At 37.4% G+C, this 23,067-nt stretch overlaps 1 protein-coding gene across 11 annotated transcripts in view; it reads left to right on the forward strand.

Annotated features, from left to right (window-relative positions):
* Positions 1-23,067, forward strand: part of THOC2 (THO complex subunit 2) — a 103,429-nt gene that overhangs the window by 21,369 nt on the left and 58,993 nt on the right. For 6 of the 11 annotated variants that reach the window (XR_010939998.1, XM_067723313.1, XM_067723315.1 and 3 more), the window contains exons 5-9: positions 3,544-3,614; positions 4,481-4,602; positions 5,145-5,278; positions 13,872-14,038; positions 17,136-17,186. Coding sequence is in view for 9 of the 11 variants with exons in the window: in XM_067723313.1 (XP_067579414.1) it covers positions 3,544-3,614; positions 4,481-4,602; positions 5,145-5,278; positions 13,872-14,038; positions 17,136-17,186 (545 nt within the window). In the remaining 2 variants the exon portion in view is untranslated. Of the gene's footprint in view, positions 1-3,543; positions 3,615-4,480; positions 4,603-5,144; positions 5,279-13,871; positions 14,039-17,135; positions 17,187-19,248; positions 21,066-23,067 lie in introns of those variants that run through there. The other 5 variants (XM_067723317.1, XM_067723320.1, XM_067723321.1 and 2 more) reach the window with 2 other exon arrangements.

The following is a 23,067-nucleotide window of genomic DNA, read 5'->3' on the forward strand; positions in this document are numbered from 1 at the left end:
TATTTGTCCAGAATAAATAAGAATTCATGCAAGATAAGAAAGGAATATTTCTTTGACTTAGAACAAAAGGTAGTGTCCCTCCATGGGAGGCATGGATTTAAAAAATAATGTATATTACAAATTTATTTCTCTGATTTTAAATCTGAATTAAAGTATCTTTGAGCACAGTTTTCCTCATCAGTCTTATGCTTTCTGTAACTTTGACCTGTTAGAAAACATTACCAAACATTATAATATTCGCTTTAAAATATGAGTTATCCTCTGAGACTTTGTCAAGTTGGAATGAATTACTTTAGCTCATTAATCTTAACTCTTAGAATTAGATAGGTTACTTAAATGTCTTACTGAGAATCCCAAATTTGACTGCAACAAATCTAAATGTCTGGTCCTTGATCCTTCAGGACGTTTAAGATTTTATAACAACAGTAAGGTTGGGAACAGGTCAAAATGTGTGTGGACCGTGAGTGATAAATGAAAAGACCATTGACTGGTGACCGTATGTCCCCTTTTTGTTTTGTTCTCCTGGCGTAATTATTAATTGTGCCTTCTTTCAATCTTAAAACTATCCTGGTTTAGATGATAAAGTATTTGTTCATGCTGTCTATTGGATTGATTGATTTATGCCAACAACAAAAACCTTTTAAGCTTAATTTTTAGAGCAGGCACTAAAGATATTATATTATGTTACTAATAAATATAACACGAGACAGGTTTCAATTTAGAAAATTGTTTGTTTTTACTATAAATTTGTAAGACTTAAAGAGTGATTTGTAGGTACCATTGTGTGGAAGCTGTTATTCATTGATAGTGTCAGGAGTACATTTTATATCTTTCTTTGGGTAATCGTCAATTATCAGCTTACTAGTAAGTTCTAGTAATTTTTTATATTGACTTATTTTATTAGGATATATTTTCCCTTCATAGTTATTTAGTTATATAATATGAATTATTATTACAAGTCATTGCTTTTTACTAGTAACATGAATTCATGAAGATGATGTTTGGTTGCTCTTGGGAAATTTCTTTTAGCCTATCCAGTCCATTTTTACGAGCAGGATCAGGACGGCAAACTTGGAAAGAGAATTTCCCTCACCTGCCCCTTCACTCACGTACCCCCACCCTTGGCAGAAAAAAAATGATCCAAGGGTGACCCCAGACCGAGGTAGGGGAATAGGAGTGAGAACGTGAGCTACCTCTAATAATGATGATGATAATTATAATGATGATCACAGTAATAATAATGTAGGTGCCATTTTGGAGCACCTTCTGTATGTTAAGCATTTAATTTCATTTAAATCCTCACAGCATTCTGTAAAGTAGATACATGGATCAGAAAATCGAAGCTCAGAAAAGTGATTTTTCAAGGCCACACAACTAGTATAAGGCAGGGTTTGAACCTGGGTTTTTTTGGTTCTAGAGTCCATGATCTTTCTAGTGTATCATGTTATCTTTCTAATATTTTAACAGGTATAAGAGAAATCAGTGCTGTACTTTCCTGGTTAAGATAACAATTTCCTTTAAAAGATTAATCATGTAAGGGTGAGGGGGCCTGAGAGCTATATTAACCCGAAAGGAGAGTCTGATGTGACTTGATGCACTGATGGGACCTCTGAGCTGGGTTAGGTGGTTGGTGATACTGGGCCTAGAGATGGAAATGGCTGAGGGCTTTTTAGGAAAATCAGAGGGAAATTAAAGAAAACTTACTAGGTGCTGATTTGGGGTTGAGGAGTCAGAAATAATGAATAAATAATGAATGATTTCGTAAGTTAGAACAAAAAGAATAAAGAAAACAGGGAAAGCATAATTGGAATAGTAGAGTCCTATATTGATTATTGAGATAGTTTAGCCAAGAAATTTACTGAGGTCCCATTAAGCATTTCCTAATATGGTCAGAACCCAGAGAGTTAATCAGGTCCGATGGCTGAGAGGAGAGTAGACTTTACTTGAAGAGGATGAACGTGCTACCCAAATGCTCTCATCTTGGGGACTTTGGAGGTAGATCTTAGGGACTGTAGGGCCTTTGAGGGTAGATGGATATTGGTTAAAAGAATAGGCCCACTTTAGTCCTGACCCCTCAAGATCAGTATCCTTGAAGTTCTAGGCTGAGGAGGGACCAGAAGACTAGATAATGAGGAGACAACTAGGAGTCCCTGGAAGGGATTGTTGAGATACACACAGATTAAAAGTCTTATTGATAGATTGAGATTGTACTGCAATTTACATTGTATAAATTACACCCTGAAATTCCCTTAATACGCTTGAGCTGACTGTGTGCTTAGCTGTAGTTGCCAGAATATTGGGAGATGGCACTGTCCAAGAAGGAAAAGTGGAGAAGGCCCCGGAAAATATGGATGTGTTTAATGATAGGTCCTCTTCTCTTTTGATTCTTAGTGATGGCAGTAGAAAGTAAACTGAAGCAAAGCAGTTGTAGGATGTCTGTCTGGGGGAGCCCTAGAACTTTTAGAGGGCAATTTTTATTACATCACTAAAATTGGTGCCGTTTTCTATAGCACATTCTAAATATGAATTGACTTTAAAAATAAGGTAATGGTGTGTAATCAGTTAAAACAATCCTGAGATCAATTTTGTAATCCTGCTAATCCTGGTTGAAGTTTTTGATGCTTACCATTTAGAGCTAATTGTTTATTTCCTCTATACTTTAGATCAGAAAATTGTTTGACAAATTTTTTGAATAATGTACTGAAACTCAAGGAGGTCTCAGTTTTTTAAAAAAATATTTCAGTAGGAAGAAAATGAAAATCTTGAGTGAAGTTTTGTTTGCTGACTAGAATTGTAATTCAAAATAGGATGTTAAAAATACCTTTTAATACAGTTTTCATAGAGTTGGTGACCAAGTAGCTTGGTTAGAACATGGTACCAAGGTGACCAAAGTCAAGGGTTTGATCTTCTGAGTAATAGGATCTTTAGTATTAGAAGAGATCTTCGTTGTCACCCAGTTCAGCTTTTTACCTTAGCATCTCTGACATGTGGTTGTTTAAACTTTGCTTGAATGTTTCCCTTTTTTTTTTGGCCGTTCTGCGTGGCTTGTGGGATCTTAGTTCCCCAACTAGGGATTGAACCCTGGCCCTTGGCAGTGAAAGCGCCAAGTCCTAACCACTGGACCACCAGGGAATTCCCTAATGTTTCCATTTTTGAAAACAGTATTTTTTGGAAGCTTTGTTGCTTGCAGTGCCTTAGCACATAGCTCCATAATCAACTTACCATTTTATGGATATGCCATTGGTCACAAGGTCAGTTTTTCAGTATGAGGAGAAATTATAAGTATTTATATAAGTTTTTAATAAGTATTTATAAATTATAAGTATTTATAATTTATAATATATAATTTATAAAATTTATAAATCTTTAAGTATTCATATGCACATGAAGGACTGCTTATGCTTACCACAGTTTAAATTTTTTCCCCAAATTCAGAATGAGGAGTTTTAAATTTAGCTAGTTTTAAAGAAAACAGGTATCTTATTATAGTTGTGGAGTCTAGAAAAATCAAACTTTCATCTTTCTTTTTCTTCATCATTATAGATATTGAGACAAATTGTTTAGAAGAAAAAAGCAAGAGAGACTATTTTACACAATTGGTATTAACATGTTTGGTAAGTTTTAAAAAATACTTTCCATTTCTAAATTTTATGTGGAATGATTATAATCACAGATAATCATGTTAATGGAGGAGGGTATTGACATTCAGTTGACTGTTCATTATAAGGTGAGATTTGGGTTTTGAAATGGAATGCTTTGTAAAATTAGACATGCTAATTTTTTTCTATGAAATAGGCATGCTACCATATCACTTAAACTATCTATGCATAGAAAACCTCTGGTGATATTCCTGACCTAGTAAGTTCCTAACTAAGGAAAAGGTAAGCATCTATCAAGTGACTAGAAATGATATGGACAGCTTTTAAACTGAACAATTTTTCATAAACTGTTAGGCAAGGAGAAAAAGAATGGAGGTAGTTTAAAAATAATTAATTCTAGAGCTCATCATAATCATTGTCTAGCAAACCATTTTATGTTCATAAATTTAAAACCAAGGCGGAATGCCATTACTCAGACCTGGAAGAATGTCCTTGTCTTTGCTGCGAGGACAGACAATAGAATTTGACTTAAACAGTAGAAGCCAAAGAAGGCTGAAATGCTGCATTATCTTAAAGAAAATTCAGTTGACAGACTCAATTTTAATCAGAATTACATCTGTAGTTCTTGTCATTTTTAGGTTGTGTACAGCATGGCATATAATTTTTAGTGAAGTTTTAAAAAGCTGTATGTTTCAGTACTTGGAAAGTCATCATTTTTGTTAGATTGAAGTTCCAAGCCTTTTAATAAAGTTGTTGATGTATATATATAAGGTGATTTTAATATTCTTATTTGGGAAAATAATTTTGAATATGTTTTAATATTGTGAATGCATAGTTGGAATGCTGAGGAGTAAAATGGCCTTTAATATTTTTTAATACAGCATTTAGTTTCAGACACAGTTCTGAAGGAACGCTTGGATCCAGAAACATTGGAATCGTTAGGGCTTATCAAACAATCACAGCAATTCAATCAAAAGTCAGTTAAAATCAAGACAAAACTCTTGTAAGTACATGTATTTTTATGTTGCAGATCAAGTACCTGAGCATGCTTTTTAGTTCTCATGTTGAATACTAGAAGTTTCTAAAGGCGTTTTGAAGATTTTTGTTGTTGTTGCTGTTAGCATGTGTCTTGTGTTTTTTCCTTTTAAGAGTAGCCTATGGTTATTGAGTCAGCAGTGAACTTTACCTGTGTGAAACCAATGTTAATTTTTTTCCGTGTTAGAAGTTAAAATAATATTCAGTGCTTTTATTACTACCAATAAAATAATTTACAACTGTGGCTTTAAGGTATATTCTTGTCAATGATGGAAATAGTGTTATGTTATTAGCGATATCCTTTCCTTGTGTAATTAACATTGGGGTGTCCCTTAAGAATCACTGTTATTTTCTATCCTAAAAGATAGACAAAGAGGTAAACTTTCAACAACTGTTCTCATGATTGTTTTATATAAGAGAGTAAGAAAATTCAGTGAGAAGAATACAATACTCTTATGCAAGCTTGTTAATTGAAATTAATTTTATCTGCTTTATGATGTTTAATTTCAGTTATAAGCAGCAAAAATTTAATTTGTTAAGAGAAGAAAATGAAGGTTATGCCAAGCTGATTGCTGAATTGGGGCAAGATTTATCTGGAAATACTACTAGTGATTTAATCTTAGAAAATATCAAATCTTTAATAGGTAAGACGTATATCTATATATACTATATGTTACTAAGATAAATTTTTTTAACTGTTGAAGAATATCCATAAAGACGAAACTAGTGCATTCCCTATAGTTTTTTGTTTTTAAGTTAAGAAACGAGAGAAGTGTCTAGCTTGTACTTTTAAGATTGTTATCAGTAATAAAAAAATTTGGGATGATATTTATAAGAAATCTTGTTACTCTTACCTTTGTGTTTGTATTAGTTTCTGCTCTCTAGTATTTCTATCTTTAATTTTTAAGTATTTTCCAATAATTTTATGGAGGGCAGAAAATAAGTAAGCAAATGTGAAACTTTAATAAAATCTTCGGTGAACTCTTGAAACGTGGAGATGTTTAGTTCTTTTGAACTTGATTTTAAAAATACCGAGCAACTTTGATACACATTTTATTTTATTTTTACAACAGTCTGTTAAAGTAAGTGCAGATGTTGTAAAAGTGTAACAAATAGGAAAGTGTTACTTTCCCTACCTTTTAAATAGAATTTCTTTAGCATTGTTCTTTTTATTTGCATTGAGCATTTGGAGGAAATAGTTGGCTTCTATAGAAAGGAGGAATGAATGATAGAAAAATAGGGTACTCCTGATTTTTCAAGAATGGAAAGAGTTTTTGCTATTTGTTAGGTGTTATGCTATCTCAGGGAAGATTTTGCAACACCTAGATGTCTTAAGTTTTGAGACCTGTTGGAAAAGTCATATTTCCTGCTTCACTGGTTATATTTTAGAGGATGCTTATGCTCAATTCTCAGTTCTTTCTCTGTTTTTGAAATTTATGGATGAGAAAGAGAGAGGAGGTGTCCCAATCCTTATCCCCTTTCTCCAGTGGGGACCCAGATAAAACCAGTTTTACTACAGTAATTTTTGTTTTTAGCTTAAGCTTTTGGTGGCCAACAGGTATAGAGGTAAGGAGCTTTTAGTTTAAATTTACCCTTTTCTTTGAAGTAAGTCTAGTTCTGGCAGCTGATTTAGTCTCTTTGCTACTTTCTTCCATTGTCAAATTAACACCAAGACTGGCAGTCCCCTAAGGCTGCAGGGCTCTTGCTTACCTGTGTAGCAGTGACCCATTAAAAAAAAATCCTCCTGTAGGGTTTCCTTTCTGTTCTTTCCAGGGTAGGCTCTACATTTTTCCTGCAGAATTTTGATCTAGTTTGAGATGTTTGTCAGTACTGCCTTGCTATAAGTTTGTCTTTCCTTATATCCTGCCATGTACTCTCTTAAGATGGTATCCCCCACAAAAAAATTCTCTGCTGTATAAGGTCCTCACTTTTTTTTTTTTTTTTTTTTTTTACTTTATCTGCTTATTTGTTGACATCTCTTGTCTGGCCTTGTTTCTTCTATTTTTTTGTCCTTGTGAGTTTATACTTTTTTAGTCCTTTGTTATTTTGGGAACATTTCAAAGAGGGATTTTCTTGAAAGTGTGCTTTTATCTAACTGGGAAAAATGTATGCTGTGTACTTTCTTTTCTTGAACTTTGTCCCCATAGAGAACAGGTTATGTTACTGTCTCTGAAGAACAGTGTGACAGTCACAACTGCAAGCTCATAACTCACATGGATATTCCATGAGTATAAACAATTTGATTTCTTGGGCTAAACCTCTGTTCTAGTCCGTCGGGTGTGCTCCAAAGCACGCTAGCCCAGAAACACTCAAATGCCACCTCCGCAGTGTAGCCTTATATGGCCACCCCCCACCCCGACACTCCCTGTGGTTCACTGTCTTTCTTCTGAGCACTTAACACCATATAATGTGCACCGTATTTTATGCCACACCCCCCTGGAATGCAAGTAAGCTCCATGAGGACAAGGGTTTTTGTCTGTTTTGTTTAGTACCTCTAACCTCAGTGCCTGGTACGTAGGTGCTGGATAAATACTCACTGAAAAACGAATGAATGTTTCCCTCTTTCTAGTAGACTTTATAGTGATTCCTAGCCTCTTTTTTCCCTGACATGGAGGATTTGAGAAAGTTCATCTCCCTGGCTTAGTGTTTGTTTCTCTTTGACTAGCTGATTCCCTCCTCCCCCATTGTCTGAGAAAGGAATTTTTCATTGACATTAAAGTTGAGGTTAAGACTTCAATTCCAGTGAGTACTCACTCTTTAAGAGTTAGAATTTATCGGATTCCCCCTCAGTGCAGACTTCAGGTAGGCCTTGTCTCATCTGTCCAGAGCAGTTCACTAACATAGCATCCTGCTTTTCATGGCATCTTTGGATGAGTTTCCTCTTGTTTATTCCCATTGCTTTCTCTTTAGGAGCAACCTAGACAGATAATATCTTATACAAAGCTATCTGAGGTCTGATCTCCTTCACCAGCCATTGACGGAACTGATATCTGGTTTGGGAGGCATGCATTATTTAAAAAATAAATTTATTTATTTATTTGGCTGCGTTGGGTCTTCGTTGCTGCACGTGGGCTTTCTCTAGTTGTGTCGAGCAGGGGCTACTCTTCGTTGCAGTGCACGGGCTTCTCATTGCGGTGGCTTCTCTTGTGGAGGAAGGGCTCTAGGCTCGCAGGCTTCAGTACTTGTGGCACGTGGGCTCAGTAGTTGTGGCTTGTGGGCTCTCTAGAGCTCAGGCTCAGTAGTTGTGGCACATGGGCTTAGTTGTTCTGCGGCATGTGGGATCTTCCTGGACCAGGACTTGAACCCGTGTTCCCTGCATTGGCAGGCAGATTCTTAACCACTGTGCCACCAGGGAAGTCCCGAGGCATGCATTTTAGATACACTTATATTTCAGGGTACTTGGTCTGATCAGGAGAAATCCTTATTTATCATTCTATAGTTAAAAGATAGTCATTTGCTCCCTAAAAGATTCTGGCACATCAAAATGTTTATGTCCTAAATAAACAGTATATCCTATCAGATAACCTTGGGCTGTTTACTGCAAGAAAGCAAGGAATAGGAACCATTATAAGTCTGCCTGGTGTTTGTCTGACAGTAAGCTTGAAAAACTTAACAGGAATGGATAGTGATTATTAGTCCCTTGAGCTGCCATATCATAGATGCCTCACAAATGATCCCTGCATCAAGATGGCAAAAAGCATCTTTTAGAAATTAGAGGAAAGGATATCAGAGATGGACTCTTTGGCCGTGCCACGTGGCTTGTGGGATCTTAGTTCCCTGACCAGGGATTGAACCTGGGCCCTCGGCAGTGAAGGCGTAGAGTCCTAACCACTGGACCGCCAGGGAATTCCCAAAGATGGACTCCTTTGATTGCTGAACTAAACTATAAGCACCCTACTCTTCTGAATGCCCTTCAAAAAAGTAATAGCTAGGTGTTCTTTTCTTTCTTCTAAATTAGTGGTCAGCAAACCTTTTCTGTAAAGGATGAGATAGTAAATATCTTTTTCCTTTTGGGTCACATGGTTTTTGTTGCAGCTACTCACTTTTGCCATTGTAGTGTGAGAGCAGCCATGGACAACATGTAAATAAATGAGTGAGTCTGTGTTCCAGCACAACTTTATTTACAAACATCGAATGTATTTGACCCATAGGCCATGGTATGCTGATCGCTGCTCTAAATCAGAAGTTCTGGCTAAAAATTAGTCATGGAGCTAGCTTACTTGTGTGTGTTTGTTTGTTTGTTTATTTATTTAGCTGGCTGTGCTGGGTCTTAGTTGCGACACGTGGGATCGTTGCCACGTGCAGGATCTTTGTTGTTGTGTGTGGGATCTTCAGTTACGGCATGTGGGCTCTTAGTTGCAGCATGTGGGATCTAGTTCCCTGACCAGGGATCGAACCCGGGCCCCCTGCATTGGGACCGTGGTCTTATCCACTGGACCGTCAGGGAAGTTCCGAGTTTGGTTTTAGAGATTGAAAATGGTTCTTCCTGGTTTTGGGTTTAGTGGTCCAGGATCTTTTTGGCCTTGGCTCTCTGATCCTTTCCTTCTCACCCAGAATCAGAGCCCTCTTCACCAAACCTCAGGACCTTCATTTGTCGCCTGGTGTCCAAGATTGTAGATTTGGCTGGAGATGGGGAAGGGTGGGGTGAGAATCTCTCCTCCTTCAGTCTCACAAGTCCTCTTGGTTGCTTGTTAAGTGACCAGAGAAACATTAAAGACAAAATAAAATCCCCAGTCAAATGATTTTATTCTTTGGTAGATTATGGGACATTTAATCACTTTGACTACATTATCTTGAGTGTACTTAGTATTTTGTCTTTGGATCAGTATGGATATAAGAGCCATTAAGCCTTGAAGCTTCTTATCTTTTAGTCAACTCTCTCCTATCCCTTGGAAAGGGAAACCAGTTGACTGCTTCCTTTCCCTAAGGTTTTGCTTTATTGGAGTTTCTTTACTATACACTAGTTATGAAGAAGTTGTTTATCTCTACTATGAAAAAGAAGACAGCGATTGGTGTTCTCAAGCGTAGTTGTTTTTACAATTATACTTTTATTTTGTTGGGTGCATCTTGGCTCTCTGGTTCTTGCCTTGAGATGTGCAGTTTTTTGCAAATACTATTTCTTAGAAATAGTCTAGCATAAGTTATTAGTCTGTTTTAGTCCATTCAGGCTTCTGTAACAAAATACCACAGACTGGGGGGCTTATAAACAACAGAAACGTACTTCTCACGGTTTTGGGGGCTGGAAGTCCAAGATCAGAGTGCCAGAATGGTTGGGTTCTCATGAGGGCCCTCTTCCGGGTTGCAGACCGCTAACTTGTTGTATCCTCACATGGTAAAAGGGGCAACGGAGCTCTCTTTTTAAAGGGCATTAATCTGATTCATGAGACTATGCTCTTATGACCTATTCACCTTCCAAAGGCCCCACTTCCTAATACCATCACATTGGGCATTAGAATTTCAACATATGAATTTTGGGGGTACAAAAAACATTGAGACCATGGTATAGCCTGTTTCTAAAGTAATTCTACATGCCAGAGCCAGATCATGTCCTTTTGTTCAAAACATGGTTTTTCTTTGTCTTGTAAGGTTTATTCTGTCAGGAACATGATGGTTGACGCTATCATTCTGTTTTCTTGTCTGAAATGTACAGGCTGGACATCTCTCCAAGTCATGTTTACAATATTACCTTGGCCTTTTTGTTCCTGTTAAGAATCTCAATTTGACCTATTCCTAAAAGAACCGTTGTCACTTTTATCATATTTTTGGCCTCTAGTTGCAATTACTTGCTCTAATATACTGGCCATCTTGTCCATCTTTGGGGAGCCTTCAGTTACTTTTCAATGCATTTTTTCAAAGATGTATCATCCAAAAGGTGCGAACTCTCCTCAAGGGTAGGGAAGGCATTTTATTAATCTCTGTATCACAAGCACCTGGCACTTAGTGGGTAGTTATTTAATGTTTATTTAAATGAAGGAATGAATCCATGGCCATTACAAGTCTACCATTTAAAAATGTTTCCGCTTCCGATATGGTTCCCTGTTTGTTCCTCAAAAGGCATGTGTGTGTGTATATTCCTTAATGTAGCTGGTGGTAGAGGTAGGGAGCTAGGCTTATGATCTGTCTCAAGGTCACATGACTGTTGATGCTTGGGCTGGATAAAAGCCTTTTTTAAGATGTTTGAGCACAAGAGTGTCTGTTCTACCACAGCTGCCATTAGAAAAAAATTATTTTGGACGTTTCAAGCTTACTTATTGTTACTAAAATCTTGTATGTGAAATAGCTTAACTGTTATTTAGCAAATCTCTAAGGTTTCAAAAATGGTTTTCTAAGTCCTTGGTTTGGCTACTTTTTCCATATTATGTAGCATAGGTCATTCCAACTGATTGGACTAACCTATGGCACCTGAGACATATAATAGAAAATTCCTAAGCCAGTTTTTCTTTTGTGAAAGATACAAAGGTTATCTATTATAAATAAAAGTTGCATCCTTTTTGTGTAGGTTACTACCTTAAATTGCCTCTAGAAAGCAATTGGTAGTTAGTTGACTGTACAGATCACTGTTAAAATAGCCTTCATGGAATAATACTGTTTAAACAAAACGTAATGTCAATGGTTCATATTGTAGCACATTGAAAATACAAACTTTAAAGCAATGTGAATGAAACACATTTCCGTGTAACATGTTGCTGTTCTAGTCCTTATTCACAAGTTTTGTGGATGTAGCATAATGGGTAATTATAAGCCAGCCATTTTTTCAAAAGTGTATTCAGTGTATCTTTTGTCCTCTCTGACAGAGTAGAGCATTATTCATTTTTATTTAGTTGATTAAACTTTTATATTTAGTAAATATAGGAGCAGTTATAAGGTTGGAGAATTTGCTAGATCCTACTTCTATAATCTGTTGTCAGTGGCTTTTTTTCCCCAGCTTTATCTAGGCATAATTGATATACAATAAAATGTGCATGTTTGAAGTGTACAGTTTGAGTTTTAACACATGTATACACCTGTGAAAACATCACCACAATCTAGATAATGCACATTTCTATCACTCCCCCCCCCCAGTTTCCTCTTGCCCATTTGTATTTCATTCCCCCCCGTACTTCCTCTTTTCTCCTCCCCAGGTAATCAATGATCTGCTTTCTAAACTATAGATTAGTTTTCATTTTCTATAATTCTTTTATAAATGGAATCATATAGTGAGTTTTTTTGGGGGGGCCTGGCTTATTTCATTCAGCATAATTATTTTGTAATTCATCCATGTTGTTGCTTGTATTGGTAGTTCTTTCCTTGTTATTGTTGAGTAGTATTCCACTGTATATTCTACAAATATACTGTACTACAGTTTGTTTATCCATTCACATGTTGATGGCTATTTCAGTGTCCTATTATAAATAAAGCTGCTGTGAATATTTGTGTACAAGTCTTTGTATGGACATAGATATTTTTTCTCTTGAGGTAAATACCTAGGAATGAAATGGCTGGGTCATATGGTAGGTGTTAAGTTTAACTTTTAAGGAAACTGCCAATTTTACAAAGCAGTCGTACTGTTTTACATTTTTTATTTCCACCAGCAGCATTTAAAAATTCCAGTTGCTATTTTGGAGTCACTTGTACATTCATAAGCCATACTTTTTGGGGGTGCAAGGACAGGCAAAAATATTTAGACGTTTTCTTCCCAGAACTTTAGGTAAACATCTCTTTGGAGAATTTATGAAAGCCTGGAGCTCTTTTCAGTAAGAGATGATCACTGTGTTGTTCCTTTCTTTCCTTAGTATGAGAGAAATGGAAGAAAATATATTCTTAACTTTGCGTTTCACAAAAAGAGGAAAGAAATACTTCTTGTATTTGGAGAGTTTGGTTTTCTAAGTGATTGCTAAGATACTGCAAATTAGACATTAGTTTTATAGCATTTAATATACTTAAGTGTGGAGATAATAGAAGTAACTCTGGAAATCATTAATAGGATATATAAGAATTTTCTTTGAAAAATCCTCTAAGTCATCCATAAGGTGTATAGTGTTTAGACCTAACGTCTCTCCCTAAGTTAACACAGTTGTTCTTTTTCCTCCAGCATTAGAAGAAATCAGTGTTTATTTGCTTGCCCCAGATGAAGTGGTTAGCTTGCATTTAAGGGCTATGCCTAATGAAAAATACGTAATTAAAAATACTAGAATTCCATTCAGCTTGATGCACAAGGCATGAGGGAACTGATATAAACTGAGGGAACAGCCGATTGATATGCTCACTCTGGGTCATAAGCATACATTATATTGAGAGGAATGGTGGGTGGAATTGACTATATCATTTAAATTCTCTCTTTTGTTTATTTTGCTGTGTGTAAATGGTTGCATTCTCAAATTAAATGCACGTATGATGTGACTGTGCTATAATATAATTATGGTAACAGCTGAAGCTGAATGCAAATAGAGGTAATAATGTATTAATAGTAGGGTGGCTGATAGGAATGTTTATTAAATTCATGTCTGTTGGCCCTTTTTAGCTTACCCTAGGAGATTAGCAAGGATAAGTAGCCATCGGTACCTATTAAGTGCTTCTTTCCTTTCCCTTTCCTGCTCTACCTAGATTGTTTTCTTCCTTCTCTGTTTGCTTGTGTTTTGTCCCCAACTCCTTGTATTCTCATCTTTTTAGTATTAGCAGTATACCTGTTTTCCTTTAGAATGCTGCCCAAAACTATGAATGTACAATTACGTTTTGTTGTATATGTAAGATAAATTAAAAAATGATTATAAAAATCGTGCTCTACTTTCATGAACCTGAACTTTTAACTCATTTGTCAACATTCCAAGCACTTCTGCATAAAACATAAAAAAACCTTTAGTTGCCTAACTTGTATTGTTTGATTTTCATATTTTGCTAAGAATTAAAAATGTGAATCTCTTTCACTAGCGTGAGTAATCAAGAACTGATGAGATGATGTGGCATAGAAGAAATTTCACTTGACTTAGTGTCACAGGTCCTGGGCTCCAGCCTAAGCCCTGTCATTAACCCACTTTGCAATCCTGGGCAAGTCATATTTCTCATCTGTAACATGTGGGGAGTAGCCGTGATGACCTTGAAAATTATGAAGATTTCCCTCTGGGGCAGGGGAAGCAAACTTGTAAAAGAAGTTGTTTTTAAAAACATTTTTATTTTATGTATGTTGTCCCTGAAGGTTAATGGCTTTTCTAGAGATTATGTATAATCACTTTTGAATTTGTGTATATCCATCTGTTGCAGGATGCTTTAATCTGGATCCCAATAGAGTTCTGGATGTCATTTTAGAAGTGTTTGAATGCAGGCCAGAACACGATGACTTCTTTATATCTTTATTAGAATCTTACATGAGTATGTGTGAACCGCAAACACTGTGTCATATTCTTGGGTTCAAATTCAAGTTTTACCAGGTAAAGAACAATATGTGTGTGTGTGTGTGTGTGTGTGTGTGTGTGTATGTATGTTAATTTTGTGATTTTATATGTAAAATTTAATTTGAATTTTATTTCTTAATGACTGGTTTTAGCTCAGCCATTCTAGCAGAGGGGATAGAAAAAACTACATTAGTGGTATGAATGATGTCATGTGAAAGCCTAGAAGAAAGCATAATACATTTTTGCCTTGAGAGAGATGGAGTCAGGGAAGACTTCACAGATAGAACCTGTTTTAAACCTGGTCCTTGAAGGATGAGTAGGAGTTTGTTGAGAGTTGTCTGTGCAGAAGTAACAAATAGTGTGTCAGTGAAGACGTGGCAGTGTGAATGTACGTAACATATTGAAGAAATGGTACATAGTCTCATGTGGCTGGATTGTAAGATGTGGGGAAAAGAAAGGATAGGAAGTGAGGTTGGAAAGGTTGGCATAACTTTAGATTGTCAAGGGCCTTGAACACTGTGTTGACTTAAAATTTTATTGTACAGGTAGTTACCATTGGAATTTTTTATGGATGTGAATAAATTCTTGAGGCATATCTTACATCATTTTTCACTTAAACCACCACAGTAGTTATCTTGCAAATCTATGCCTCTGATTATTTCTCTTTCAATCCACCTTTCATATTATTAAGTACTGTTACATTCTGAAAGAGATCGAATTGACTCACTGTTTAAAAACCATTACCTGCAGGATGAAATTCAGACTTTCAAATGTGGCAGAAAAGGCTCTTCCCCATCTAGCCCCATTCTTTCTTTCTAGCCTCATCTTTAATGATTTTTTCCCTCAAACCTCATATTCTAGTCATATTCAGTTACTAGCCATTTCCTGAACTTAGGTGGGGGCATTGCTATGTATAGACCTCTGTTTACATGCAGTTCTTTATAACTAGAAAACTGTTCTTACCCACCCCCTCTCGCCTATCTTTTCTTCATCTTGTAAACTCTTATTTATTCTTTAAGATCACGTGCTACTTGTGCTATAAAGTTTTGGTGGGCACTTCACCCGTGCATAATTAGTCACTTCTTAAACTCTGTTCTCATAAAACTTGACACAGGCTTCTAGCACTTATCAGGTTATATTAGAATAAACCATGTCTGTCTCCTTTGCTAGGTTGTTAGTCATTTAGGATGGTCTATATTTTACTAATTTCTCTGGATTAATTTATTGCTTAGCCTATGGTAAATGTTCACTAATTACTACAAATGAGTTATCTATGTTTTAGGAAGATAACTCTCTTGATAGCATGGAGGATTTTAATGTAATAAGGCCTCTGTTGCCTTTTTGGTATAGCTTTCCTAATTTGTCTACCTGCCTGGGATATTCAACTAGTCAAGAAATACTCATTTATTGAGTTTTTAGGGTATGTTGTTGCTTTGCTAAGCATTGAGGATACTCTGGTGAAGAGTGTCTATTCCTGTCCTCTGGAGCTCAAGTTCAGGATAGTAAGACAGTTTTCTTTTAGGATTCTCAAATATATACCACCTACTGCCTTTGCTTATCTTCAGTTTTCCATTTCTCTGGAATGCTCCAGAAGAGAAATTAGATCAGAACTAAAAGCATATAGCTTTGTGATACCAAACAAGATGAATGGCAGGGTTTTGGGGCAAGAGCATTTCACCTTGGTTCAAAAATTAGTGATGGCAGATGTTCCTATTCCTACCAGTAGCCAGGGAGTCTGCTCTTAGTACAGAGAAAGAGAAGTTCAAGTGTTTCATCACATTTTAAGAGGCACTTTGATTGTTTTGGGTTTGAGAACATGAAGCCGACTGCTGAAGTGACAGGGTAGCTGAAATTTAACTTGGGCACGATTAATTAGAATATAGGTTAGGGCTTTGCAGACTGAGGTTTTCAGAGCATATTGCAGTGAATATGGATGACCTACTGCTTAATATCAAGTATTGTTAGTTGAATGTGAGTTTCAGAATTAAAAATTTTTACATGAAAATATTCCTCATAATGGTAACACTTTTTGAGCTGAATTAAAATATCCATGGGGGTTGACCAATGTTAGAATGATCCTTTTTTTAGTAGATAATGGGGCCTTTGTCTTATATAAGAAATACCCAGCCAAGAAACATTTGATTTAGAAGTGACCTATTATTGGAAAGAGTAACCCTTGTATTGCTCTGTATAACACCATTCCCTTATTTCTCTTGCCTGAGCTATCTTGTTTTGAGAATCTGCAGTCTTAAGGACCACTGCGGGCAGGGGAAGAAATGTCAGGGATTTTAGGTAATTTGTGGTCTTGGGAGGTAAAGTAGGAAAAGCCATGAAAATAAAAAACTGCTTAGGGCATGTAACCTGGGGAATTGGCTCCTAGGCGTGTGGGCTCACCCTGTGTATTGGTCCCTTGCCTAACTCCACTCCCCCCTCCCCATCACTATCTGAAAATGTTTACTCCCACTGACCATAACCCATGTTTTCACCAGTTGGAAATTATTTGGATTAACAGGCTTCTTTTAATTTTTTCCCTTAATGCTTAGGACTTCTAGGCAAAGGTAATTATTTCTGCTATGAAGTCAGTGAGAGTGATTTTAATTCTGGCTTCAACCTGGGGTCAGCTATACTGGATGTTTTGACTTGGAAGGGTGGTACAGATGTAAACAGTTTTAGGGCACATGACCAGTTTGGAAAATTGGGCAGGTATGTCTGTTTGATTCTCCTAACAGGGATCGCTACAATAGAGGGTTTAGGGACAGCATGAAGGTCAGCACAAAGGGCAGGAAGAAAGGACTAACTAGAAAGTATGAGGGTATTGAAAGACAAACTTGGCTGGAGTTGTCTTGCCACAGGAAAGAGGAAGGAGATGATGACTCTCACCCTTGATTTCTGGATTCAAAACACAGTAATAGTACCATGGTCAGGCACCGTTATAACCCCACATTTATTCATTTAAGAAATATTGACTGAGTACCTCTTATGTGCCAGGTAGAGTGTTGTGGGTAGGAATCAGGAATTCAGTTTTGGGCATGTTAAGTTTGAGATACCTGTTAAAGATTTAGATATCCAAGTGGAGATGTTGAGTAAATAACTGGATATTTTTTTTATAAACTTATTTATTTGTTTATTTTAGTTTTGGCTGCATTGGGTCTTCGTTGCTGCGTGCTGGCTTTCTCTAGTTGCGGTGAGCGGGGGCTACTCTTCACTGTGGTGCGTGGGCTTCTCATTACGGTGGCTTCTCTTGTTGCGGAGCATGGGCTCTAGGCACACGGGCTTCAGTAGTTGTGGCTCGCGGGCTCTAGAGCACAGGCTCAGTAGTTGTGGCGCACAGGCTTAGTTGCTCCGCGGCATGTGGGATCTTCCCGGACCAGGGCTTGAACCCGTGTCCCCTGCATTGCAGGCAGATTCTTAACCACTGTGCCACCAGGGAAGTTCCAATAACTGGATATTTGGATCTGGTGTTCTAGAGAAAGGACTGGGCTAGAAATAGAAATGTGGGTGCCAAAAGCACATAGATGATATTTAAAGTTGTGATACTGGATGAAATCATCAAGTTGGATATAGAGACATAAGAGAACCAAGGGCTGAGCCTTGGGGCACTCTGATGTTAAAGGGCCTGGGAGAAGAGGAGGAACCAGCAAAGGAGGTATAGAAGGAACACATACATATAAGGAAAGAGGAAAACAAAAAGAATATAGCATCTTGGAAGCTAAATAGAAGAAGGAATGATCAATTCCGTTAAATATCTCTGATAGGTCATTTAAGATGAGGACTAAAAAATGGTCATTGGATTTATCAGCAGGGAGGTCAGAGCTAGCCATATTTGTAGAGTTTGGGTGGTGTTAAGAGAGAGAATGGGGAGAGTGGTATTGGAGACGATGAGAACAGACAACTCTGTAAAAGAGTTGCTACAAAGAGGCACAGACAAATGGGGTGATAGCTGGTAGAGGAAGTGAACTCAAGATTTTTTTTTTTGAAGATGGGAGAGAGAATACATTTATATGCTGATGGGAATGATTGCATAGAAAGGAAAACTGGTGATGTAGGAGAAAGAGGAGAGAATTATTGGATCAGTGTTCTTGAGTAGGATAGAGATAATGCAGTTTATGGCATAAGTGATGGATGGAGTTTAAATAGGAGCATAGAGTAATAACAGGTGGAAAGGCAGCATATGTGGGTACAGTTGTTGGTAGGTGGGTAGATCTGATGGTGAGAATTTATAGAAGTCCTATTGATTGCTCCAGTTTTCGTGCTGAAATAGAAAGCAAGGTCATCAACTGAGAGAGAGGATGAGAAAGGAGGTATTGGAGCTTAGGAGAGAAAGTAGGAAATAGTTGTGTAAGAGAGTGGGAGAGTGAATGGACAAGAGAAATAGAGTATGATTGGCCAGCAGCATTAAGGACCCACTTAAGGGTGGATATGTGAAATTAGTACTTTGAGGAGTTGTAGCTATTGGTAATATTAAAGTTCAGGATATGGAGTGAATGGCTGAGATAGGGTACAGGAGATCTTTGGAAGAGTGGGATTCAAGGAACTGAGAGACCAAGATGATGGAAGAATCACTAACGTGTATTTGAAAATCTCCAAAAATTAAGAAAGGAATAGAGTTGGAGAAAGTGAAAGTGAATCAGAAGCTAAGATCATTCATTGCTAAGTGAAGGGCAGTGACCCAGGAGTCCACAGATGACAACAATAGGACATAAGTAAAAGTGGCAGAGTAGAGAACTCCAGAGCTCTGTCCCTTCATGAAAACAACTAATGAACTGGCAAAAAACTGAATCGACTTTTACAGAACTCTGGAATTTAGTAAAAACATAAAACAACTAAGGAAAGGTTTGATGAAGAAAGAAGCTGCTGTTTGGGGTAAGAGAGTACTGTGATATTTTAAATTGCCTGCCTACTATCCCTCACTCCCAGATTGATGGTGGCTGTGAAGATAGAAGCCTGCACTCCTAGTACAGATTGCTAATGCCAGAGGATATAAAGAATTGTTTACAAAGAATTCAGCCTATCTGGCTGCTACCTGAAGGACTGGTGCAAGGGCCTGTCTTTTTTTTTGCCTGATTGGGAGCATCCCTAGGGCTGGGGTGGCTTTTTATTTTTATTTTTTTATTTTATTTTATTTTTTTTGCGATACGCGGGTCTCTCACTGTTGTGGCCTCTCCCGTTGCGGAGCACAGGCTCCGGACACGCAGGCTCAGCGGCTATGGCTCACGGGCCCAGCTGCTCCGTGGCATGTGGGATCTTCCCGGACCGGGGCACGAACCCGTGTCCCCTGCATAGGCAGGCGGACTCTCAACCACTGCGCCACCAGGGAAGCCCTGGGGTGGCTTTTGCCAAAAACATTTGAAGACACAACTATTGGCTTTAGCAGTCTGGAGTAAGAGACAACAGTCAGACAAGCAATAGAGAGACTGAAAACCTGGGAAGGAAGAAGTTGGATAAGGAGATACACAGGGGAATAAGGGCTTTAGAAAAGTTCCTGTATGTACCATGGAATCAGAAGAAAAAAAGGCCAAGCACATGCCCAGAACTGGATGCATGCTCAGAAAAGGGCTGAGAAGACCCTAAGCTTTTTCCTCTGGCTGGCCTTCAGGCTCTACACAAGCAGGAAGTGAAGACTAAGGCAGAATTGTAAATGGCCCAGCTAAGTGTTGAGGAGTGCCCTAACATAGAGCCAATGTGCAAAGACTGGAAGAGTATTTTTTTCTTTTTTCTCTTCAGGCCTTTAAGAAATGCAAAACACTAGCTGACCACTAAGCTAAAAAGAAACAGGTTTCAGTGGCCACACACAATAATAGTATAGACTTTACAAAATGAGTTTAGAGAAGTCACTAAAACAAACAACAATAAACCACAGTAAGCAGCATCAACAAAGCCCATAGAGGGGGCAGAATCTGATTTTCAGAGTTGCCACACAGTATTCAAAATGTTCAGTTTTCTGCAAGAAATGATGAGTTACGCAAAGAAACAAAGTAAGGGTCATTCATAAGAAAAAGGAAATTAATAGAAACTGTCCCTGAGGAAGCCCAGGCAATGGACATACTAGATAAATAATTTAAATCAACAGTCCTAAATATGCTTATTATCTATAGGAAACCATGGGAAAAGAACTAAAGAAAACCAGGAAAGCACTGTCTCACCAGACAGAGAATATCAATAAAAAATACAGAAATTATTTTTTAAAAAAAGGAACCAAACAAATTCTGGAGCTAAAAGGTGTGATAACTGAAATGAAAATTCACTAGATGGGTACAACAGCAGATTTGAGAAGGCTGAAGAAACAATTAGACAACTTGATAAGTTAATTGAGGTTGAAAGGAGCAGAAACAGAAAAGAATGAAGAAAAATGAACAGAGACCTATAGGACACCATCAAGTGTACCAATATGTGGGGAGTTCCCTGGCGGTTCAGTGGTTAGGACTTGGCACTTTCACTGCCGTGGTCCTGGGTTCAGTCCCTGATTGGGGAACTAAGATCCTGCAAGCTGTGCAGGCGGCCAGAAAACCCCCCCAAAAACGTGTACCAATATGTACATTATGGAGTCCCAGAGGCAGAGGAGAGGGAGAAAAGGACAGAAAGTGTATTTGAGAAAGTAATGGTCGGAACCTTCCCAAATTTGATGAAAAATATGAATCTACACATCTAAGAGACTCTAGGAACACCAAGAGGGATAAACTCACCAGAGACCACACTGAGACACATTATAGTCAAATGTTGAAAGACAAAGAGAATCTTGAAAGCAGCAAAACAGATGTGACCCATTGCATACAAGAGATCCTCAATGAGATTGACAGCTGATTTCTCTTCAGAAGGCAGTGGGATGGCATATATAAAATGCTGAAAGAATGAAACCAAGAATTCTATATCCAACAAAACTATCCCTCAAAAATGAGAGATTATGATATTCTACGGTAAACAAAAGCTGGGGGAGTTCGTTGCTGGTAGACCTACTCTACAAGAAATGCTAAAGGGAGTCCTTTGGGCTGAAATGAAAGGACACTAAGCAGTAACTTGAAGTCATGTGAAGAAATAAAGAACACCGGTAAAGGAAACTTTATAGGTAAACTTTATATTTATATAGTAAATATAAAAGCCAGTATTACTGTATTTTTTGGTTTGTAACTCCTCCTTTTTACTTATATGATTTAAAAGACAAAGGAATAAAACAACAATTATAAATCTGATTGGCACACAATGTATAACACTATAAAAGGGGGAGGGATAGAGATTTATAGGTGCAGAGTTTTTGTATAATATTGAAGCTAAGTTTGGACTTCCCTGGTGGTCCAGTAGTTAAGATGCTGTGCTTCCAGTGCCGGGGAAGCGAGTTCGATCCTTGGTCAGGGAACTCAGATCCCACATGCCATGCTATATGGCCAAAAAAAAAATGAAGCTAAATTGATATTAATTCAAAATAGGTTATTATAAGTTTAAAATGTTAATTGTAAGACTCAAGATAACCAACCACTAAGAAAATACTTTAAAAAATAAATAGCAGAGGAAAGGAGAAGGGAATCAAAATGGCACACTACAAAAAAAGACAGTAATGGAGGAAATGAGAAACAAAAAATAATATAAGACATATAGAAAACAAATAACAAAATGGTGGAAGTCCTTCTTTGTCACTAATTATTTAAATGTAAATGGGTTAAACTTTATAATTAAAAAGCAGAGTTTGGCAGAATGTATAAAAAAGCATGATCCAGACCCACCAAGGTCACGTGACTTTTCTGTACTGTTAAAATTCATTGTAATAAAATGAGAGGGAAAAAAAAAGCATGATTCAACTATATGTTATCTATAAGAAACTTACTTTAAGATCCAAAGATATAAATATGTTGAAAGCGAAAGTATGGAAATAGATACCCCGTGCAAATAGTATCCAGGAGAGAGCTGGGGTGGCTATATAGACTTTAAGACAAAATTTTTTATAATAGATAACAAAAGGCATTATGTATTGATAAAAGGGTCAACCTATCAAGAACGTAACACACAACAGTTAATAAATGTATATGCACCAAACAGAGCCTTAAAATATATGAAGCAAAGATTAACAGAATTGAAAGGAGAAATAGACAGTTCTACAATAACTGTTGGATATTTCCATACCTTACTCTCATTAATGGATAGAACAACTAGACAAAAGATCAATAAGGAAATAGAGGACTTGAACAACACTATAAACCAGTTAGACTTAACAGACATATATAGAACACTCCACCCAACAACAATAGATTACACATTCTTCCTGAGTACACATGGAACATCCTCCAGGATAGACCTTATATTAGACCACAAAACAAGTCTCAATACATTTGTAACATTGAAATCATACAAAATATCTTCTTTGACCACAGCAGAATGAAACTAGATCACAGATGAAACTAGATCACAGCAATAGTGAGGGATAGTGAGTGATAGGAAATTCAGAGCTGGCTGAGCTTTAGGGAGCATGGAGGGAGAATAGTCTGAAAACAACTATAAAAAGCAGAGATGATTCATACCCCATCTCCAGGCCTAGTAGTGTGAGGGGTCTGGGGAAAAGAGCCACCACTTGACTGGGTTACAGTGGGAGTGGTGTTCCTAGTGAGTCTAGTCTTTGTTCAAGTGTCAAGGTGAAGGGGGGAGGAGGGGTTTAGAGGATATATTTAGAGGAGAGGTTCAGGATATATGGGGTTTTGCTGAGGATGGATCATGAATTCCAGAGGATTCCATGGAAGTTTTTTAAGAAGGCTATGGATAGGTAGGATAGGACAGAACAGGGATTGTGCAGAGCAATATGAAGATCAGTTTACGGGAGTTGACATTTGTCCTGAGAGTCAGGGGCTTCTTGTGACTCATTTAAACAGAGATAATGGGAAAAATGAGAATATTCCTGGTGGATTCAAGTCAGGTAGTGAGCTTTTGTGGGTTTGCTTCAAAAGTGTGACCACCATTTGTTTTTAACGGGAAAATGTTTTGATACTAAATAACCGTTTAAAAAACATTTAGAATCAAACTATTGCTAAGTTGAAGACTTATCTGTCTTAAAAATTACAGTGAAACAATGCCTTTTTTATATG

Source organism: Pseudorca crassidens, chromosome X (assembly GCF_039906515.1).
Source record: "Pseudorca crassidens isolate mPseCra1 chromosome X, mPseCra1.hap1, whole genome shotgun sequence".
In the NCBI taxonomy this organism is placed as follows: Eukaryota; Metazoa; Chordata; class Mammalia; order Artiodactyla; family Delphinidae; genus Pseudorca; species Pseudorca crassidens.